At 36.8% G+C, this 19,582-nt stretch overlaps 1 protein-coding gene across 1 annotated transcript; it reads left to right on the top strand.

Annotated features, from left to right (window-relative positions):
• Positions 1-8,191: 8,191 nt before the first annotated feature.
• LOC127492828 (olfactory receptor 8J2-like) lies at positions 8,192-9,139 on the top strand. The gene has a single exon (XM_051853815.3). It carries the CDS (start codon positions 8,192-8,194, stop codon positions 9,137-9,139), a length of 948 nt encoding a protein of 315 aa, XP_051709775.3.
• Positions 9,140-19,582: the final 10,443 nt, after the last annotated feature.

The following is a 19,582-nucleotide window of genomic DNA, read 5'->3' as shown; positions in this document are numbered from 1 at the left end:
TTACATACTGAAATCCTCATGTTGCTGACAATGGTCTTAAGATTGAATGTCATTCCTCCCAAATCCCATGATAGTTCTTACCAAAATAGACAAAATAAATAAACAAAAATAAAACAAAATTACAGAAGACCTGAATGACTAAAGCCATTTTGAAAAGGAGAAAAAAGCTGGTGACACATCACAATTTATGATTTCAACCATTTTATAAAACAACAGTAATTCAACTTTATGATACAGGCATAAAGACTGACATATAGACCAATGAAACAGATTACAGATCTCAGGAATCATCCCATAACACATGGTTAGTTGATCTTAACAGTTGAAGGAAGGTTACTCTTTTCAACTAATACTAAGAAAACTGAATATACATATATATGCATATTCAAGGTAATGAAATTGGATGTATATCTTCTAACATATATAAAATTGAACTAAAATGGACTAAGGAAGCATTAAGACCTGAAAGTCAAATCCTAGGTGAAAACAGAAAGGAAAACATTAAGGATTTAGTACTTGACAATGACATCTACAATAAGACACCAAAAGTCAACTGACAAAAAAATCAGACTAGTAGGACTACATAATGATGAAGTTTCTGCATGAAAAAGTAAGAAATGAAGGAAAATGCAACCTCCATAATAGCAGAAAATGTTTGCAAACTGTGTGTTTTATACTGGATTAAGCAAAAATTATATTAGGAACTCCTACAGCACACTAGAAAATCATCATTACCACCTTAACTAGCATCATCTGATTGACTATTCTTTTCTACAAGTCACCAAATCTCCAATAGAAATATGTAATAATGACAAAATGTCTGATCTGTGTGTTCAGAAGTGTGAAACAAGACCCCTACCTTACACTTCATACAAAACCAACTCACAACATTTCAAGGCTATAAATCCATGACTTGATACTCTGAAAAATTTGTAAGACACTGGCATAGTCAAAGACATTTTGGAAAAGACCCCAGAATCACAGATAATAAAATAAAAAATAGACAAATGGGATTATACCAAGCTGTGACGCTTCTGCATTACAGAGGAAATACTCAGCAAAGGAAGACTCAGTCAACAGAATGGGAGAAAATAGTCCCAATCTACACAATTGATACAGGATTAATATCCAGGATTTTTAAAAAAATCACAAGATATACTCTGGTTCCTCTTCAGATAGTATAAAACTTTTGCATTATAAAGAGTTCAAGAAACTCAACAACAAAATAAATAATCCAGTTAAAAAATGGGCAAAGGACATGAACAGGCATGTTCCAAAGGATGGAACACAAATGACCAACAGACACATGAAAAAATGCTCAGGATCACTATATATATATGGAATTCTACTTGGTGATTAAAAATATCCTGTCTTTTACCACAAAATGTAAGCAACAGGAAACAGGAAACCATTAAACTTAGTAAAGTAAGCCAGTCCCAAAAAGTCAGATACTGTATATTTTCTCTGATCTATGGTAACTAGTAGATTATCAAAAATATACTGGAGTAAAATTGAGATTTTAAAGATTTTTTTTTTATTTATTCAAAAGGCAGAGTTACAGAGAAAGAGGTAGAGACAGGTCTTCTATCTGCTGGTTCACTTCCCAAGTGACCAAAATGACAGGGGCTGGGCCAGGCCAAAGCCAGGAGCCAGTAGTTTCTTCCAAGTCTCCCACATGGGTTCAGGGGCCCAAGGGCTTGGGCCATCTTCCACTGCTTTCCCACTCCAAAGCAGAGTGCTGGATCAGAAGTGCATTAGCTAGAACACACTGGCACCCATATGAAATGCCAGCACTGCATTTCATATGCAGTAGCAGGTTTACTGGCTTTTCCACAGCACCAATGCCATCAAACAGGAATTTTTGAAATAGGAGATGATATGTTTTCAAAACTACATAATCAGATTTATATATCTGACAGAGACTTCATATAAAAATACTTAAATTGCTATTACCAAATAATAATTGACAAGAATCCAATGAAACAATGGGGAAAAACAAATGAGCTTCTTTCAAAGGAAAATATATAAATGATATTAAGCCTATGAAAGTTTTCAGAATTACATTCAGTATTAGAATACACAAATTAAGGACGGCGCCGCGGCTCACTAGGCTAATCCTCCACCTGTGGTGCCAGCACCCTGGGTTCTAGTCCCAGTCAGGGCGCTGGATTCTGTGCTGGTTGCCCCTCTTCCAATCCAGTTCTCTGCTGTGGCCTGGGAGTGCAGTGGAGGATGGCCCAAGTGCTTGGGCCCTGCACCCCATGGGAGACCAGAAGAAGCTGGCTCCTGGCTTCAGATCTGCTCAGCGCACTGGCCGAAACACGCCAGCTGTAGCAGCGACTTGGGGGGGGGGGGTGAACCAATGGAAAAGGAAGACCTTTCTCTCTGTCTCTCTCTCTCTCTCTCTCTCTCTCTCACTGTCCACTCTGCCCGTCAAAAAAAATACACAAATTAAAATGATAATGAGGGAGAAGCATTAGTCTGGTCCATATCTCTCATCAGAGTATGTGGGTCTGATTCCAGACTCCACCTACTGAGTCCAGCTGACTCTGAAAGGCTTGGATTGAGTTCCTGGCTTCCGGGTTCTGTTTAAGCCCAGTCTTAGCCATTGATGCCATTTGAGAAATGAACAAGTAGATGGAAAAACATTCTCTCTCTCTCTCTCTCTCTCTCTCTCCCTCTCTCTCCCTCTCTCTCTCTACCTGCCTCTCTCTCTCTCTGTGTGTATCTCTCTCTTCCCTCTCTTTTCCCTGACTCTCAAATTAGCACAATAAAAAAAGAAATTGATGGTGATATTTAGCTCATCTAGGTTGGCAAAAAAAAAATAACTACTGTATGCAGCTGGGACAACTGAATAGGCATATGAAATACATGAAATCAGAATTTTCTAAAACTGATTCTGCTTTCTCATGTTTCTTTTCTTCATTTTTATTTTTAATTTTTATTATATGAAGAGACTCATTGTACTCAGTCTCTTATTCCATGGGTAACTTTATTATTAATTCCAAAGGCGAAGTCTTTGTAGAAAACATAATTTAATGAAATTTCCCTAAATTGACATTATGAACTTTAACTTCTCAAAAAGCGCTCACACAGATTTTCTGCCCATTATAAATCCCTTTCACAATTTCTGTGTTTTAGTTTGAAAACTCCCTCCACTGTTATTCACATGGATGCTTTCAAATCATCATCACATCGTCACAGATACTCATCACATTACATCGTCATCTGTGCATATCCCAGACATGCAAATGAAGATAGCTACTGTGCTTCCTATTTTATAAAATGAAATGCAACAAAAAATTCATGAAAAATGTAATTAAAAGCTAAATTTACTTGGGGCTAAAAAGTTAAATCCAGGCATTTGACTGGTCTTCATATGTTCACAAATCACATATTACAAAATTATTCATTAATTTAAAAAAAAATCTTTGCACTAAAATAAATTTATCTTTCTATCTTTTGTGATAGTGTACTTGTGTATCTGTCAATCATTTTCTTCTCTTCTTCCAACTAGGGCCATTAGGAACCTTGCACATTTTGATTATTGTGAATAATATGTTAATGCACTTGTGAATTCATAAAATCTCCCCAAAATCTTATTTACAATTATTATGGACAAATACTCAGAAGAGGGTTTTCAGTATTGTATGCCACAATGCAATCAACTTTTTTTTTTTACTTACAGGAAGGAGTGGTTTTGAACTCACTTTAAGGAGTGGATATTCTAGAGCATGAACTTCAACCTGTGACTATTATTCCATAAAAATGAAAATCACAATAAAGATCAACTATAGCATTAGGACCTCAAATCCTACAGCTGGTTTCAAAATTTCAGGTGGGTATTTCATTCATGCCTTCACTGATTCTATCAGTCAGACTAAACACCCACTCTTTCATGAGAATTATTTTAGGAGTTAGTAATAAAGGAGAATTACTGAAACATGTATTTTGCATTTATATTACTTACAAATAAAAAAAATCCACAAATGATAAAAGATAAAAGTTGTAAGTATTGAACTCTTTTGAGGGTAGAAATCTGAATTCTATTTAAAAATGAATTTTTGTTCTATTTTCTAATTCAAAACTAAAATAGATATATGGCATGTGCCTTAAGTTTTTTTCCATTAGAAAACTGATATTGAATCTCTTTACTACCATCCACTTTGGAATTTACATTGACTATCAGCCAGCTTTTATGATGGTCACATGAGGACTTGTTCTTGACCTTAAAATGTCGACTTCAGTTCAGTTCTGGGCTAACGTTGTTCACTGTGGCCATGTTGCTGCACTTTCTAATTGTTATATTTTTTTATCTCTGGGCTGGCACCAGCACTTTTGGGCATTTGAGTACAGCTCAAAAATACGAAAGAAAAAGAAAACAGATGGGATCATTATGTTGGTTTGTCATTGTTCAATTAGGTCCTCTAAACAAGCCTCCAGACAGCCCCACTTCCTGTTTGAGGAAACACTTGAGTGGAGTGCTGACTAACGAGCCCTAACTTCATCTTGCTTTCCCTTAGGAACCAGAACTTTATTTGGGAAGTTCATTTCTCATGTTCAGGGACTGGAGCTTGAAAACAAACACAGTGGAGTGCGAAGGTCTTCAGGGACACCAGACTGTTATAACATTGCTCAGGATGCTCTGTGCAGCAACCTTCTTGGCAGGTGCTAGCCAGTTTCTCCATGCAGGTAGGTTGCACAACGTATTTCACTAATGATCACCTGTATGTAAGATTCAAATATCTTTAAAGGTTTGTTAATTCAAATCATACGCAAGAACACAATGTTGTCCTTTTCACGAGTGACTTAAATATCTGCCCGTTGATTGCTAAGTAGAATAATACTGTTAGATCTATAATAATGATAAACATGTCTATTGATATTAATGCTGACACAGATAATTAACAGTCATTACAGCACTTGGATCCATGTAAAAAGAGAAATTGTATCTTCCATACAGTTTGTGGGTGTTTTAGAGGACACTCTCTACCAGACTGGAAGCTTCTTAAGTGTCTGCTAAAAAGTGTTCTTTTTTAATTGCTATTTATGTATTTTATTTGATTTAAAGACAGTCAGAGGCAGAGATTCAGATAGAGATCCCTCATCTGTTATATGCTGCCCAAATGCCAACAACAGCTAAAACTGGGCCACCCTGAAGGTCAGGAGCCAGGACATCAATCTACATTTCTCACATGTATGTCAGGGACCCAACACTTGAAATATCACCTGCTGTTTCCCAGGATGCGTAGTAGCTGGAAGCTGGAATCAGAAGCAGTGCTGGGACTTGAACCCAAAAACTCTTATATGGAATGTAGGAGTCCTAAATATTGCCTTAATGCTATGCCAAACAAGTTATTTTCAGTTTCTAAGAGAGACTTGCAAAATTACTTAAAGACAATAATGGTGAGTTTTTTCTCCTCTATTGATTTGTGCATGGCCAGGATGAAAAACTCTACAAAAGAAAGAATCCTTGGTGCCAAGAGATAGTAACTGTGTCCCAAGGGGATACTGAGAGCACATACATAAATTCAGTGTTTGCTACAAACACAGTCCATGTCTAACCAGCTTAAGACACATTCTACAGTTTGAGAGTAGTTGAATACATTCTCAAAGGCATCTCAGAAGAAGTAATTTATGTGACCATTCATATCTAAATTGTAACACTTCTGGAGATGAAATGAGACATTTAAATGTTAACATTAGGGAGTGGGTGTTGGGCTCAGCAGTTAAAAGGCCAGTTTGGATATCCACATCACACATCAAGGTGCCTGGGGTCCAAGTCCCACTGCTGGTTCTGATTCTACCTTCCTTTTAGCATGCATCATGGGAGGCAGCAGGCGAGGAATTTAAGTAGTTGTGTTGTTGCCAACCATGTGGTGAAGTTCCAGGGTCCTGGTTTCTGCTTTGATCAGGAATAATTGTTACAGTCATTTGGGGAATAAACCAAGGACCAGGAGATCCTTCTCTGTCTCTGCCTCACTCTGCCTTTCAAATAAATAATATATAATAATTTTAAAATAATTTTATAATAATTTTTAAAAGCGTAAGATACAATGTTAATATTATGTATAAAATTTAAAATTTTACTTGCTGAGAATTTCTAATATTGTTAGAATCATACATTATTTCCATTCAAAAACTAGTTAAAAAATGTTTAGGAAATTCAAGTAACTCTTATTGGGAAGATGCTAAGTTAAACAAGATTCTGAAAACATAAAGGGAAAAATGGGGAGTATTATTCAGAAGCTTCATTTCAGTGACATAAACTTATTGAAGTCAAAAGCAACTCTAGCTTTGCCATGGGTCATATTTCAGAGAAGGAAAGAATTAACAGACGATATAAATAGTAAATACATGCATATCATCTCCCATCTCAAAGCCATAGCATAAAACCAATGATTGCTATTGCCATTGATGTTATACTTGACAGTTGTCACAAAGTTAAAGATAAACTCATGTAATATCAAATGTCGCAGAGAACAATGCACTGAGTTTCTTAAGTGTAGCAACCTGCAGAAAATAGTTTCATCAAAGTAATTGTTGGCTGAGGGTTTTCCACCATAAGTTAACTTGCTTTATAGCAATACAGTTCTTTTCATGTTCAAATGTATAATAGATAAGAATAGCTGTTACGGCACAATCAGATCAGCTCGGTAGACACTGATGTGACGTACTGAATGTATCAGAACACTGAAGATGTAAGAATCTGGTTGCTGAAGAGGTGTTTCTTTTTCTGAAAATATAACTTGTTTTATGATACATGCTAATTTTTATAATACAAAATTATAATCTATTCTGTGTATTTCAACTGTAGGAGCGCTCAGTAAGGTGGACTGACTTACTAAGATTGAAATAAGAAACCACATTTACACCGTAATGTAAAACAAATGAAATAAGAAACCACAGTAAAAACATTCAAAATATGTTAATAACAGTAACTGCAGGTTGCATTAATTTGGTACTCATTTGATATAAGGCTGTGTTCAAACACACACATATATATATATGTATATATATATATACAAACATATATATAAATGTTTCTCACTTAATTTGCATAATATAAGAATATGAACAATTGTTAAAATATAGTTATCAATGTGCTAACAGTCAACAACAGAAAAAAGAAACACATAAACAAAATCACATAAAACAAAACCATAATGTTATGACGTTAATGCTATACTGTTAACCAACATTTGACACAGAATCTGAGTAACTATATGTTGCTGAATCTCAATCAATACATAAAAATTCAAAAGTAGTATAATCATATTTTAGGACAATCCAACAGAATACTGAGATTATTATTTCAAAACCCTTACCATAATTCAGGTAACAGATTACTTGCTAAATACATGCACTCTCCTCCACTCATTTTCCTTTATAAAAGTAAATAAAAATAATCAAATTTTAACAGACAAAATTTATTCATAATAGAATTTTTAAAAATAGACGTTAGATAATTCAAAGGAAGAGGTAAAAGCTGTAATGGAAGGAAGAGCTGTTGGAACAAAATAATAGAGAAAATGTAGTGTAAGTCAAAGTTAGACTGTTAAGTCAAGATTTGCTCATTTTGCAAAACAAATGTAATCTGATTATGTAGAGAGCATTCAGAGTTTCCAAATAGCAATCAGAAGGATTGATATTCAGTCCCAGGCTTGGTTGTAGGCAACTTACGCAGATTGGTGCGGCAGAAATTAATAAGAAAAAATAAGAAAAAAAATGCATAAGATATTAATAAGATATCAAATGTTAATTAACCTGTATATGTTATTAAAAGACTTAATGCACAAGATAATAATGCATTAAATATATGTTCACTTAATATAACCTATTCCCAACAGTGAAAAATAAATCGATCATTTAAAAAGTTATAAGGGGTTCTAATGTCTCTTGTAATTCGCTTGTCTAAGGTCCATGAAAAGATAGGAAGAAGCAAATAAGATATAAATCTTAAAGTTTTCTCATTTAAAAAGTTCTAAGGGGTTCTAATGTCTCTTGTAATTCGCTTATCTAAGGTCCATGAAAAGATAGGAAGAAGCAAATAAGATATAAATCTTAAAGTTTTCTCAAAAAATAAATTGATTTTAAATGAAATATTAAAGATGTAGCATATAACAGATAAAGTAATTTTATCATCTATTATTTTTTATTTTTCCCCTTCAAAGATGGACTAACAAAATAAATGGCTGCAGGGAATCTCACCCACATAACAGAGTTCATTCTCCTGGGAGTCTCAGAGAGTCCAGAGTTACAGATCCCCCTCTTCTGTGTGTTCCTGGTGATCTATGGGCTGACCGTGGTGGGGAATCTGTGCATCATCACCCTCACCAGCATTGACTCTCGACTGCAAACCCCCATGTACTTTTTCCTCAGGCACTTGGCCATCATCAACCTTGGCAATTCTACTGTCATTGCCCCTAACATGCTGGTTAACTTCTTGGCTACCAAGAAAACAATCTCTTACTATGGATGTGCAGCCCAGCTGGGAGGATTCTTAGTCTTCATCGTGGCAGAGATATTCATGCTCTCTGTGATGGCCTATGACCGTTATGTGGCCATCTGTAACCCCCTGCTCTACATGGTGGTGGTATCTCGGCGGGTCTGCCTGCTGCTGGTTTCCCTCACATACTTGCAGAGTCTGACCACAGCACTGACGGTCTCTTCCTGTGTGTTCTCTGTGTCTTACTGCTCTTCTAATGTCATCAACCACTTTTACTGTGATGATGTCCCTCTGTTAGCATTGTCCTGTTCTGATACCCACATTCCAGAAACAGCTGTGTTCACCTTTTCAGGGATCAACTTGCTTTTCTCCATGACTGTAGTTCTCATCTCCTACTTCCACATCGTCCTTGCCATTTTGAGGATCCGTTCCTCGGAGGGACGACAAAAGGCCTTTTCCACCTGTGCCTCCCACATGATGGCTGTCACTGTGTTCTATGGCACCCTCCTGTTCATGTATTTGCAACCGAGGACCAACCACTCATTAGACACCGACAAGATGGCCTCGGTCTTCTATACCCTAGTGATCCCCATGCTTAACCCTGTCATTTACAGCCTAAGGAACAAGGATGTGAAGGATGCCCTGAAGAGATTACTGAAACACCCATGCCAATCACTCAGAGCAATATAAATTTGAAACTATGCTTATCTTCACTATTCTCATTTTATCCTAAAAACACCACTGTTCTATGAAGTGGCACAAAATGATTAAAACTGTTAATTTCAGAGGGAAAATTTTTGAATTATTTCTATCCTAACTTCACAAATGCATGCAAGAAAATATGTTTTTTTTTTTTTTTACAGGCAGAGTGGACAGTGAGAGAGAGAGAGAGACAGAGAGAAAGGTCTTCCTTTTGCCGTTGGTTCACCCTCCAATGGCCGCCGCGGCCGGCGCGCTGCGGCTGGCGCACCGCGCTGATCTGATGGCAGGAGCCAGGAGCCAGGAGCCAGGTGCTTCTCCTGGTCTCCCATGGGGTGCAGGGCCCAAGCACCTGGGCCATCCTCCACTGCACTCCCTGGCCACAGCAGAGAGCTGGCCTGGAAGAGGGGCAACCGGGACAGAATCCGGCACCCGGACCGGGACTAGAACCCGGTGTGCCAGCGCCGCTAGGCGGAGGATTAGCCTAGTGAGCCGCGGCGCCGGCAAGAAAATATGTTTGTAATAAAATTAATTTTTATGGATGGCGCCTCGGCTCAATAGGCTAATCCTCCGCCTGCGGCACCATCACACCGGGTTCTAGTCCCGATCGTGGTGCTGGATTCTGTCCCGGTTGCCCCTCTTCCAGTCCAGCTCTCTGCTGTGGCCCAGGAGTGCAGTGGAGGATGGCCCAAGTGCTTGGGCCCTGCACTCCATGGGAGACCGGGAGAAGCACCTGGCTCCTGGCTTCAGATCAGCACAGGCCGCAGCGGCCATTGGAGGATGAACCAATGGTAAAGGAAGACCTTTCTCTCTGTCTCTCTCACTGTCCACTCTGCTTGTCAAAAAAAAAAAAAAAAAAGATTGTTATGCGTATATTGTAAACAAAATGTAAGTGTCCAAAGTGTTTCTACAATTTCTGAACCGGAAAAGAAAGCCTATACACATATTATAGAGGTATAGCAGGGACTTTTTGGAAGGTGGTAGGATGTACAACATACTCCTTGCAAAGGTCGTCTTCTGTTCAACTGTTGAAATGATGATTTTGCAGCATTCTATCCATCAAAATTTGTGGAGCCCTGTTTTATCTACTACTTAAAACCAAATGTAAATCATAAAAATTAAATTTTTAAGAGGAAATAATTACTAAACAAAAGTGATCTATACATATGGAAACAGGACTTGTGGAAAAACAGACTAAGTTTTTAAAGGAAGATTCTCCAACAGTCTCACTTGATATGTATATACTAAGATAAATATTTCTATACATCTAAAAAGACATAAAATTATTTTTTCACTTCATATTAAAAGTATTTTATAGAGTTAATTGGCTTTACGAAACTGTAGCATGAGGCATCAATATTTTTGCCCTTGTACTTAGCATGACTTGCAGTAAAATGTTATTAGACCAACAAAGCCATTATCTTCGAAGCGCCACTTACTATCAGGAGTCCCCCTGCCAAAAAGAAGATGAAATTTCCTTCTTCTACCGTCTCCAGTTGTATTTCCATGTCTATTACTCACCCTCTCAATTCTACTCTCTGCTAGTTCATGATTATGATTTCAGCTTCTGTAAATCAGAGAGAACAGTTTCTGTCTTTCTATGCCTGCTTACTTCACTTAACATATTGTCCTACTTTCCACCCAAGTTTCTGCAAATACCAGGATTTTATCCTCCTTGTGGCTCACTATCATCCATAAATAAACACAGATAATATAACATGTATGACAGTTACTGAGAAATCCATATTAGAAACATACAATGCATTTGTTTAAAAATGTTGTACCAAATAAACTTATCACAAATTCCATTTTCACAAATTTTCAAGTTTTGTGCTTTTATTTGAAAGAGAAAAGGGGACATTCAGTAGTTAACCCCCCAAATGCCTACAGAAGATAGAGTTGGACCATGCCAACACCAGGATATCAGAACTCACTACAGGTCTCTCAGGTGGGTGGCAGGGACACAAGTGCTTCAGCCACCATCTACCGCCTCTCAGAATGTGCATCAGCAGGAAGACGGATTAGACGTGGAGGAGCTGATATTCCCCCTAGGCAATCCAGTCATTTCTCCATGAGCATTTTATTGTAAGCTTGTAAATTATTTTTGAAAAAAATAAATATTGATTGACTAAAATATCTCAATAGATATTATGTGTTATCTACATTTAAATGCTACTGACATATGATGATGTGAAGGATAATGGATCTGAACTATCAGGTGAAAGCATCATATGGAAACAAACTACATTCATGGTATTTCCAGGGAGAGAAGAGAAATACCAAATCTAAGGACTAAGGGACTCAGACCAATAAGTAACGTCTAGCTTTGATTTGAAGAAGCAGAATAACTGAAGACAAAAAGCGACACTGTATTTTATCTGTGTATGTGTGCATTTGCTTGTTCTTGCTTTACCATGAATGTTTTTGCCTTTACTAGATGATATATACACAAATGGAGAAACACACTTTGCAGTTGAAAAGGGTTTTCTTTGGTTCTGGCTCAGTGAACAGGATTGAGGTAATAGGGTTAAACTCAGATTTTATTTATGTCAATACTATGCAAATTTTTAAATAGGCTAAGTAAAGTAACAAGATGTAGAGCATTTTAGATACATATAACTGGACTTATACATGTGTGTTTTCTAAAGATAATTGTGTGTCTCTTCTAATAGTTTTTTTTTTTTTTTTTTTTTTTTTTTTTTTTTTTTTTTGTGTGGCTGTAAGATATCACTTCAAACACAGGAGCTTGAAACCATTTAAATGTATTATACCACATTTCTGGATGTCAGGAGTGGCTATTCCTGGACAAAATCTAGTTTTCTGAGTTGATGTTCCTCCTGAAATCTCTAGGGGTCAATCTGCTCCCTGTCTTTCAACTTACTATGAGTTGCCCACAGCCTTTTGCTTGTGTTCAAATCCAATCAGCAAAACCATGTCTTGGACCTCCGCTTCACCTGTCGCATTCTCCTGTGATTCTAATTCTCTTTGGTGCCTCTCTCCTTTGTTAGATCATGTTGGATCTACATATATAATATATTAGAGTCTTTCTATCTCAAGGGTCTAAACTTCATGACCTCAGAAAATTTCTTTCTCCTGAAAAGGAACCATGTTCACAGGCTATGGGAATTAGAGCAGGAAAATTTTTGATGGAAGCATTATTTGGGCTACCACATCTCCTTGCAGTTTTTTTTTGTTTTTTTGTTTTGTTTTGTTTTTGTAAAACTGGATCATTTAAAGTATTGCATCTGTCTCATTAACTAATACACAGTATACTGTAGTCTCAGAAGAATACCATTTATGCTTTAAATATTATTTGGAATCAAATTAATCTGTGCTAAGAAAAAACTTTATCCTGATCCTGTTTTGATTGGAGGTTAAAACCACTTTAAAAAAAGATTCCAAAAGTATGAACATTAGCCATATAAATCCACATAACACTGGTCACAATTTTATTTAAAAGTAATGAATCAACCTAATCCCCCAGATGACACATCTAACAAGGACGTGCTTTTTTTTATTAATTAATTTTATCTGAGAGACAGAAAGAGCGACAGAGAGAAAGGTATCTTCCAATTGCCAAAAGCTCTGGAACCAGGAACTCAATCCAGGTCTCATATGTGACAGGGATCCAACTATTTGAGCCATCACCTGCTGCCTCCTCGTGTGCATGTAGTCAGGAGGCTGGAACCTAGAGCAGACATGGGACTCCAAACAGGAACTCTGATGGGGGATGAAGGCATCCCAAACGATGTCTTTCCGCTGAGCCATCACTCACCACTAGAACTTTTTAAACACATACACACGCACACAAACTTAAAAGTCAAACTGAGGACTTTTAAGGTCTCCATTAGAACTTTTCTTGCCCTTTATAGTCTAGCTATGTTCACAGACTTCAATCCAGCTACTTTGCTGTAAGCCACAGCTATTGGCTCTACTTTCCTAAATGTATTTCCAAAAGCCACTTTCATAGAAATGAAACCATACATTCAAAAAAATCATTGAAAGTAGAAGAATTTACTGAACATGGTAGTTATGGGTGGAAAGAAGCAAAACAGAGATTTATATTGTAGCATGGTCATCCTTAATTCTTAAGGTAACGTCTATAATAAGGAAGAATTTCCCAGTTGTCCTTTTCATGTGCTCTTCCTGCTTTACATTTTATACTGGAATACTGGTTCCTCCCTCCTGTTCCTCTTTTTCTCATTTCCTCCTTTCCTTTTCTCTGCAATTCATTTTAAGTCTATATACTCTTTCTTTCCTGCTGTTAAAAGGAACTCTTACTTTATGAAGCCCAAAGTCCCTCCACTACTTAATTCCCCCAGTTGTCACCTTCTAGACCAAGCTTCTGTCTTGCACTGCTGTTGATCCTTTCACTAACTGTGAAGATATATCTTAAACAACTACCTAGTATCTGACTTGGAGAGGGTTGGTCTACATAGCAGTTGCGAGAATCAATACTTTACTTTGTCTTACAAGATACTTATTGAAGTTGGTCTAACCAAAATCTAAATGTAAAATGTCAATTTTTAGAATTCTAACCAAATCAATTTGTGCTATAATGGCCAAAATGATTTCCAGTGATTAAAAAAAATGCTATATACAGTTCATATTTCAAAGACAAAACAGAATAGATTATTGAAGGATAAAATGCTACTAGTTTTAAAATTATAAAATAATTGATTTAAGGCAGAGATTCATGAGATCTTGCTACTTAAAATGCTAGAATTGCAGAAATAAGAAAATCTCATGTTGAGATGTTGCTTCTGGATCTCCATGTAATCATTGTAGCAGCAAACAAAGTGTTCCTTGACTGCAGGGACATCTAGTACTCCCTGCAGTCATCATCCCTTCTTTCTCGTGACCTTTCAATACTTTATTAATTTCTGTCCAACAATGAAAAAATACAGGCCCTGAAACAGGCATTGAGGAAAGCCATTCAGGACAAGTGCTAAGTGATGGAAAGGATAGAATACAGGCAACAGGATGCTCTGTATCACATAAGATTCAGGCTAGAACGCACTTTGTCATAATTAACTGCGGAGAGGATAAGAAATAATCTGGTTCTGTGTGCAGCAGGAAAAGAAGTAAAATGGGATGATCAGACACTCCACCTCTGCTACAGGATGTCCATCAAATTGTTTGCATCATTTCAGCAACTAGTTTGTCAGCATTTTTCAAAATTAGCATTATTATTTTCAGACACTCAAACCTTGAAACTACATATAAATAGTTGTTATAAATCTGCTACAATCTCTGGATTTTTTTCTTGGCATGAATTACACCCAAAGAATATTTCTATTTTCAATTGGTCTCAATATTTGGATTAGTTTATAAAATAATAGAGGAAGTGAGACCATTTGAGCTCCATAATGCTTAACTTGAACTAATTGCTTATTGAAATGCATATGCATAAGCAGTACATACTCTTAAGTTGGATGTCAGGAGTACAAAATTCTTATGTAATGCAATTAGAATGTATTTTGATAAATGTAATTTTGAAATAGATCCATCCTTATTAAATAACTTAAATATACTCTTTTTAAGTTTGCTCATTTTAAATTTGCTTATTATTTTTCTTCTCCATGGATAATGTTTCCTTTGTAGGTGGCTTTTAAACTAGTGGGTTAAGCTTAGGCTGATCTAATTATAAGCTTTTTTCAACATCAAGGTGCAACACATCACTTTTCATTTTAAATATTACAGGTAACAGTCACCAAGAAATTGTATGTCTAGTGTGTTACCTATAATTTTACATGCACTTATTATTTAAGGACCAACTCCTCTGGAGATAGGTCTACATCCTAATTTACATTATTAACTTTTATCTTTAGTAACTGTTCATAGCATAATTATAGTTTCATATAATGGATAACTACATAGCCATATAATGACCATAAGTTTCTAATACCCTACCCTTTCATGATTTCTCTACCCAAACCACACACTCCTATAACAAAGACCACTCTATAGAATCCCAATTAGGCAATGAAATACATGATACAAAACACAAACTTTTCACCTGCTGAATTCTCAAACACTCAACATGGGACATTTCTATGACAAAATGTATGTATATTTTACTACAAACAAGTAATTTTATCTAAGTTGCTGTGCTTCTTGCAAATTAAAACAATGTAGCACTTTTTCCTAGAGATAGCACCAGATTTCATAGGTTTATGCTCAGTCTCACAAGACTGCCTCCAATTGAAATGTTAATCACAGGTTCCTGGTTGTGAACTGAAAATAAATTGGAGTTCCCACAATGCCTTCCTTGGATTTGATGTTTTTGTAGAATAGCTTACAGAAATCAGAGAAACACATACCATGAGGTTGACCATTTTTTAAGTGTATCATTCAGGAACAGCCAGTTGGAAAAATGCACTGTACTACATATGAGGGAAGAAGTGCAAACTGTGTTTTCCTCTTAAGGCACTATACACTCTATATGTTCAAAACCAGGAAGCATTACAAATACCATAATTAGGTGACTTTTTACAGAAAATTCATTACAAAAGAATAACCAGTTATTGAATTTGATCTTTATCTCTCTTCCCTTTTGAGGTGCTGGACAGTGGGGAGGAATATGTCAACCTTCAAATCATGGTTTGGTCTTTGGTGATAGAAACAATTCCCATTCAGGAGCCCATCCAAAGTGATTTTTGTTTTGTTTTGTTTTGTTTTGTTTTGTTTTGAGCTATGTAAACCTCCATGGGTTGAAACTCACATACATTTTTTTTTTTGACAGGCAGAGTTAGACAGTGAGAGAGAGAGAGAGAGAGAGAGAGAGAGACAGAGAGAAAGGTTTTCCTTCCATTGGTTCACCCCCCAAATGACCGCTACCGCCGCACTGAGCTGATCTGAAGCCAGGAGCCAGGTGCTTCTCCTGTTCTCCCATGCAGGTGCGGGCCCAAGCACTTGGGCCATCCTCCACTGCACTCCTGGGCCATAGCAGAGAGACTGGACAGGAAGAGGAGTGACCAGGACAGAATCCGGCGCCCCAACTGGGACTAGAACCCAGGGTGTCGGCGCCGCAGGGGGAGGATTAGCCTAGTAAACTGCAGCACCTGCCCAAAGTGACCTTAATAGAACAAAAGGTGCTCTTAAATTCAGTAAAGGAATCCAGAACCAGGCTCACAACCAAATATTAGAACAAGAGATTCCCAAGGCTTTAAGAGTGTGTACTAGTACCTGGGGACGAAGTCTGAAACATGTACTTCTTGTAATAAATCACAATATCACAAAGACTCAGTTGCAGAGCAGACTAAAAAAAAATACCTTGAGGGACTAGAACAAAGTTTTCCACAACATTGTGTATGCTGTGAATTGGCCTCTGGCACATACTTAGGATGCAATGATCGGGAACAAAGAGCCAGAAATGAAAGTGGTACTACTATTATCCACAGTGGCATGTTAGCAAAATGTTTGCTTCCAGTTCCCACGAATTCATGCTCTGGTGGCCTAGAGGTAGTAATTCCAGAAGAAGAAATACTTCCAAAGTGAAGAATGCTTCCCAGTGGAGATGGAAGAGTTGAAGGAGATCTTAGGAGTGCTATTTGATCACCTTGGGGTTCTTATGCCTGTGAAAAAAGAAGCCAAAAAAAAGAAAGCTACAGTGCTGCCGAGGTCATTGTTCTTGACTGCCAGTTGGACTACTGGACTACATAATGTAGATAGTGAAAACTAAGCCTGAAACAAGATACCTGAGCATATCTTAGTATCACCATACTCTATGATTAAAGTCAATAACATCTGCAACTGCTCAATCGTTACAGAACTGCTAATGGTACAAATCTTTTAGGAATGAAGATTTGGATCACTGCATCAAAACTAAGCCACAACCAAGCAAGATGCTTGCTGAAGGCAAAGAGAAATGCAGAATGCATAAGCACAGAAGGTAGATACAGAAATGAACAGTTACAGATATGAGGACTGTAATTGTCATAAACATTTGTTCATCTTGGTATGAATGTGCTTGACTGTATACATATATGTTAGGCAAATGCCCTTACCTCTGTGGAGTAGAAAGCTATATTTCAGTGCTCATTTTTTATATATAATATTTAATTAAGGAATATAAGTGGCATAATACATGTCCCTGAAGGACTTTACCTCCTTATTTCGGAAACAGATTAGTGGATTTTCAGTTGTACACAGGAGGATAAATGTATCATTTTAGGTAGAATTACAATCTTGCTATTGCCATTATTTGAAGATGAACATGGTTTAAAGAGATATATAATGATGCCGAGTTGTTAAGGAGGTGTTCTTATTACAGTTGATTATGTGCCTACTTGACTGAGCTCAAGGATGCCCAGATAACTGGTAAACGTTATTTCTGGCTGTGTCAGTGAGGATATTTTTAGAATATTTCAATCTACAGATTCATCAGGAAGATTGCCTTCTCCAATGGGGCCAGACAACCTACCAATCCACTGTAGTATTGATTGAAACAAAAGGTAGAGGAAAAAAAAGTTTGCTCCCTGCTTGATGTAGGGCATCCATCTTTTCTTTCTGCTATGCAGTTTCCCAGGCCATTGTACTCTGGTTGGGCACTAGCTTCTCTTTTATGCAAGAACGCAGGTTTGTACTGACACTATTCAAGGCTTTCCTGGGTCTAAGCTTTCAGACAGAACTCATGGGATTTCTCAGACACTAAAATTTTGTGATGCATCCCTTAAGGTATATCTGATTAGATATAGGTAATTCCTTTTGGTTCTCTTTCTCTAGAGACCTTGAATAATACACATGTGAATAAAATTGCTGCTGTCAATTACTGAACAATCTCTAGGTGTTTTGTCAAGCTCAAATGCACTACCATCATCAACAAATTGCCTGTCATCTCCTTAGAGAGAACTTAAAGGAAACAAAAACCAACCCATAAATAATTCTCACTATGCTGTGTAAGAAATACATGCAAATGCCAAAGCAGTGATTGCAGCAAAGGTAAAAATAATAGAATATTTACAGGATGTGCTATTTGAGAGATACCCACGTTATTTTGGTGACATTTGCAAAGTTCCTCTTTAGTTGATGATGAAATTGCGTAAGTACTTATAGTTCAATTTTCTGTGTTTTCACCATTCAGTAAAAGCAAGCAGAAATAGGAGCTGTGCTTTTTTCTTCACATTAATATTTTAATATGTTCATATGGATTAACAGGCTAAATTCTCATAAACATACTTGAAAAATCCTTTGAACATTGTGTAGAAAATCATTGCTTTATATAAATAATTTTAACACAGATCAAATCTGAGACCAGGTGAAACATAGCCAAAGGAACTTTTTTTTTTTTTGACAGGTAGAGTTAGACAATGAGAGAGAGACAGAGAGAAAGGTCTTCCTTCCGCTGGTTCACCCCCCAAATGGCCGCCATGGCCGGCACACTGAGCTGATCCAAAGCCAGGAGCCAGGTGCTTCCTCCTGGTCTCCCATTCGGGTGCAGGGCCCAAGCACTTGGGCCATCCGCCACTGCCTTCCAGGGCCACAGCAGAGAGCTGGACTGGATGAGGAGGAACTGGGACTAGAACCCAGAGTACCGGTGCCACAGGCGGAGGATTAGCCTAGTGAGCCACAGCACCAGCCTAAAGGAACATTTTTTAAATTTTTTTTAGTGGCAAAATTATGAACCTGCATGGATACAATCCTTCTAAACACAGTTACTCAGGTACTCCAGCCTCTTCTTTGTGAATCTCTTAAAAATAATGTAACAGTTAATGGTTATTTCCATATATGTAGAAATATGTTCCTATCTCTCTTGATTAGTGAAATGGGATTTCTATATCATGTTCAAATATTTAGAGGTTAGGAAACTCTAAGTGTTTTATGGCAATGATACAGTGTTCTGAATGCTCTTCAATTTCTAATGGAATCTGATAAAAAACAGATTTCTTAAAGTACTATTTTAAAAATGATAACCATCATAAAAATGATAGTAAACTAGGAAAAAGTGGTTTATTTCTTTTCACAGATCTCTAAAACCAGAAAGAGGAAAGACCCCAGCCTTTCTTGTCTCTGAAAACATGCTTTTGCATGACATTTATTTTTTAGAATTGCATGATCATGAAACAAGACCAAATAAACAGTAACAGATAAAATCATTTTATACAGATTCTTGTTGCATTTTTCTGAAAAAAATTCCTTAATAACATAATATGATAAATATCCCCATATTTCTAGTATTAAAAATGTGTAGATTAGAGCTTTTTATGATATAGGCAAACCCAAATTTCTAAGCAATATTTTGGTTGATTTAATTGAAAATTACCTGTAAAAATCTCTACAGTTAATGTTATCAAATTGTATGTTTTTAATTTGCTTATTTCTTAGAGACTATTTTGACAAAAATTTCATTATAAACAGTATCATTTCTGTTTATTTCTTTTATTTCTCTGAGAAAACTTTGATGCTAAGAATTTTTAAAATCTGTAATAAATA

The sequence above is a fragment of the Oryctolagus cuniculus genome, chromosome 1 (assembly GCF_051225735.1).
Source record: "Oryctolagus cuniculus isolate XC-2025 breed Fujian yellow rabbit chromosome 1, ASM5122573v1, whole genome shotgun sequence".
In the NCBI taxonomy this organism is placed as follows: Eukaryota; Metazoa; Chordata; class Mammalia; order Lagomorpha; family Leporidae; genus Oryctolagus; species Oryctolagus cuniculus.
Note: the sequence above shows the minus strand (reverse complement) of the source record. Positions and strands in the feature narration are given on the sequence as shown.

Excerpts from the sequence above, each read along its gene's own strand:
- LOC127492828 (XM_051853815.3), top strand. The coding sequence starts at position 8,192 with ATGGCTGCAGGGAATCTCACCCACATAACAGAGTTCATTCTCCTGGGA.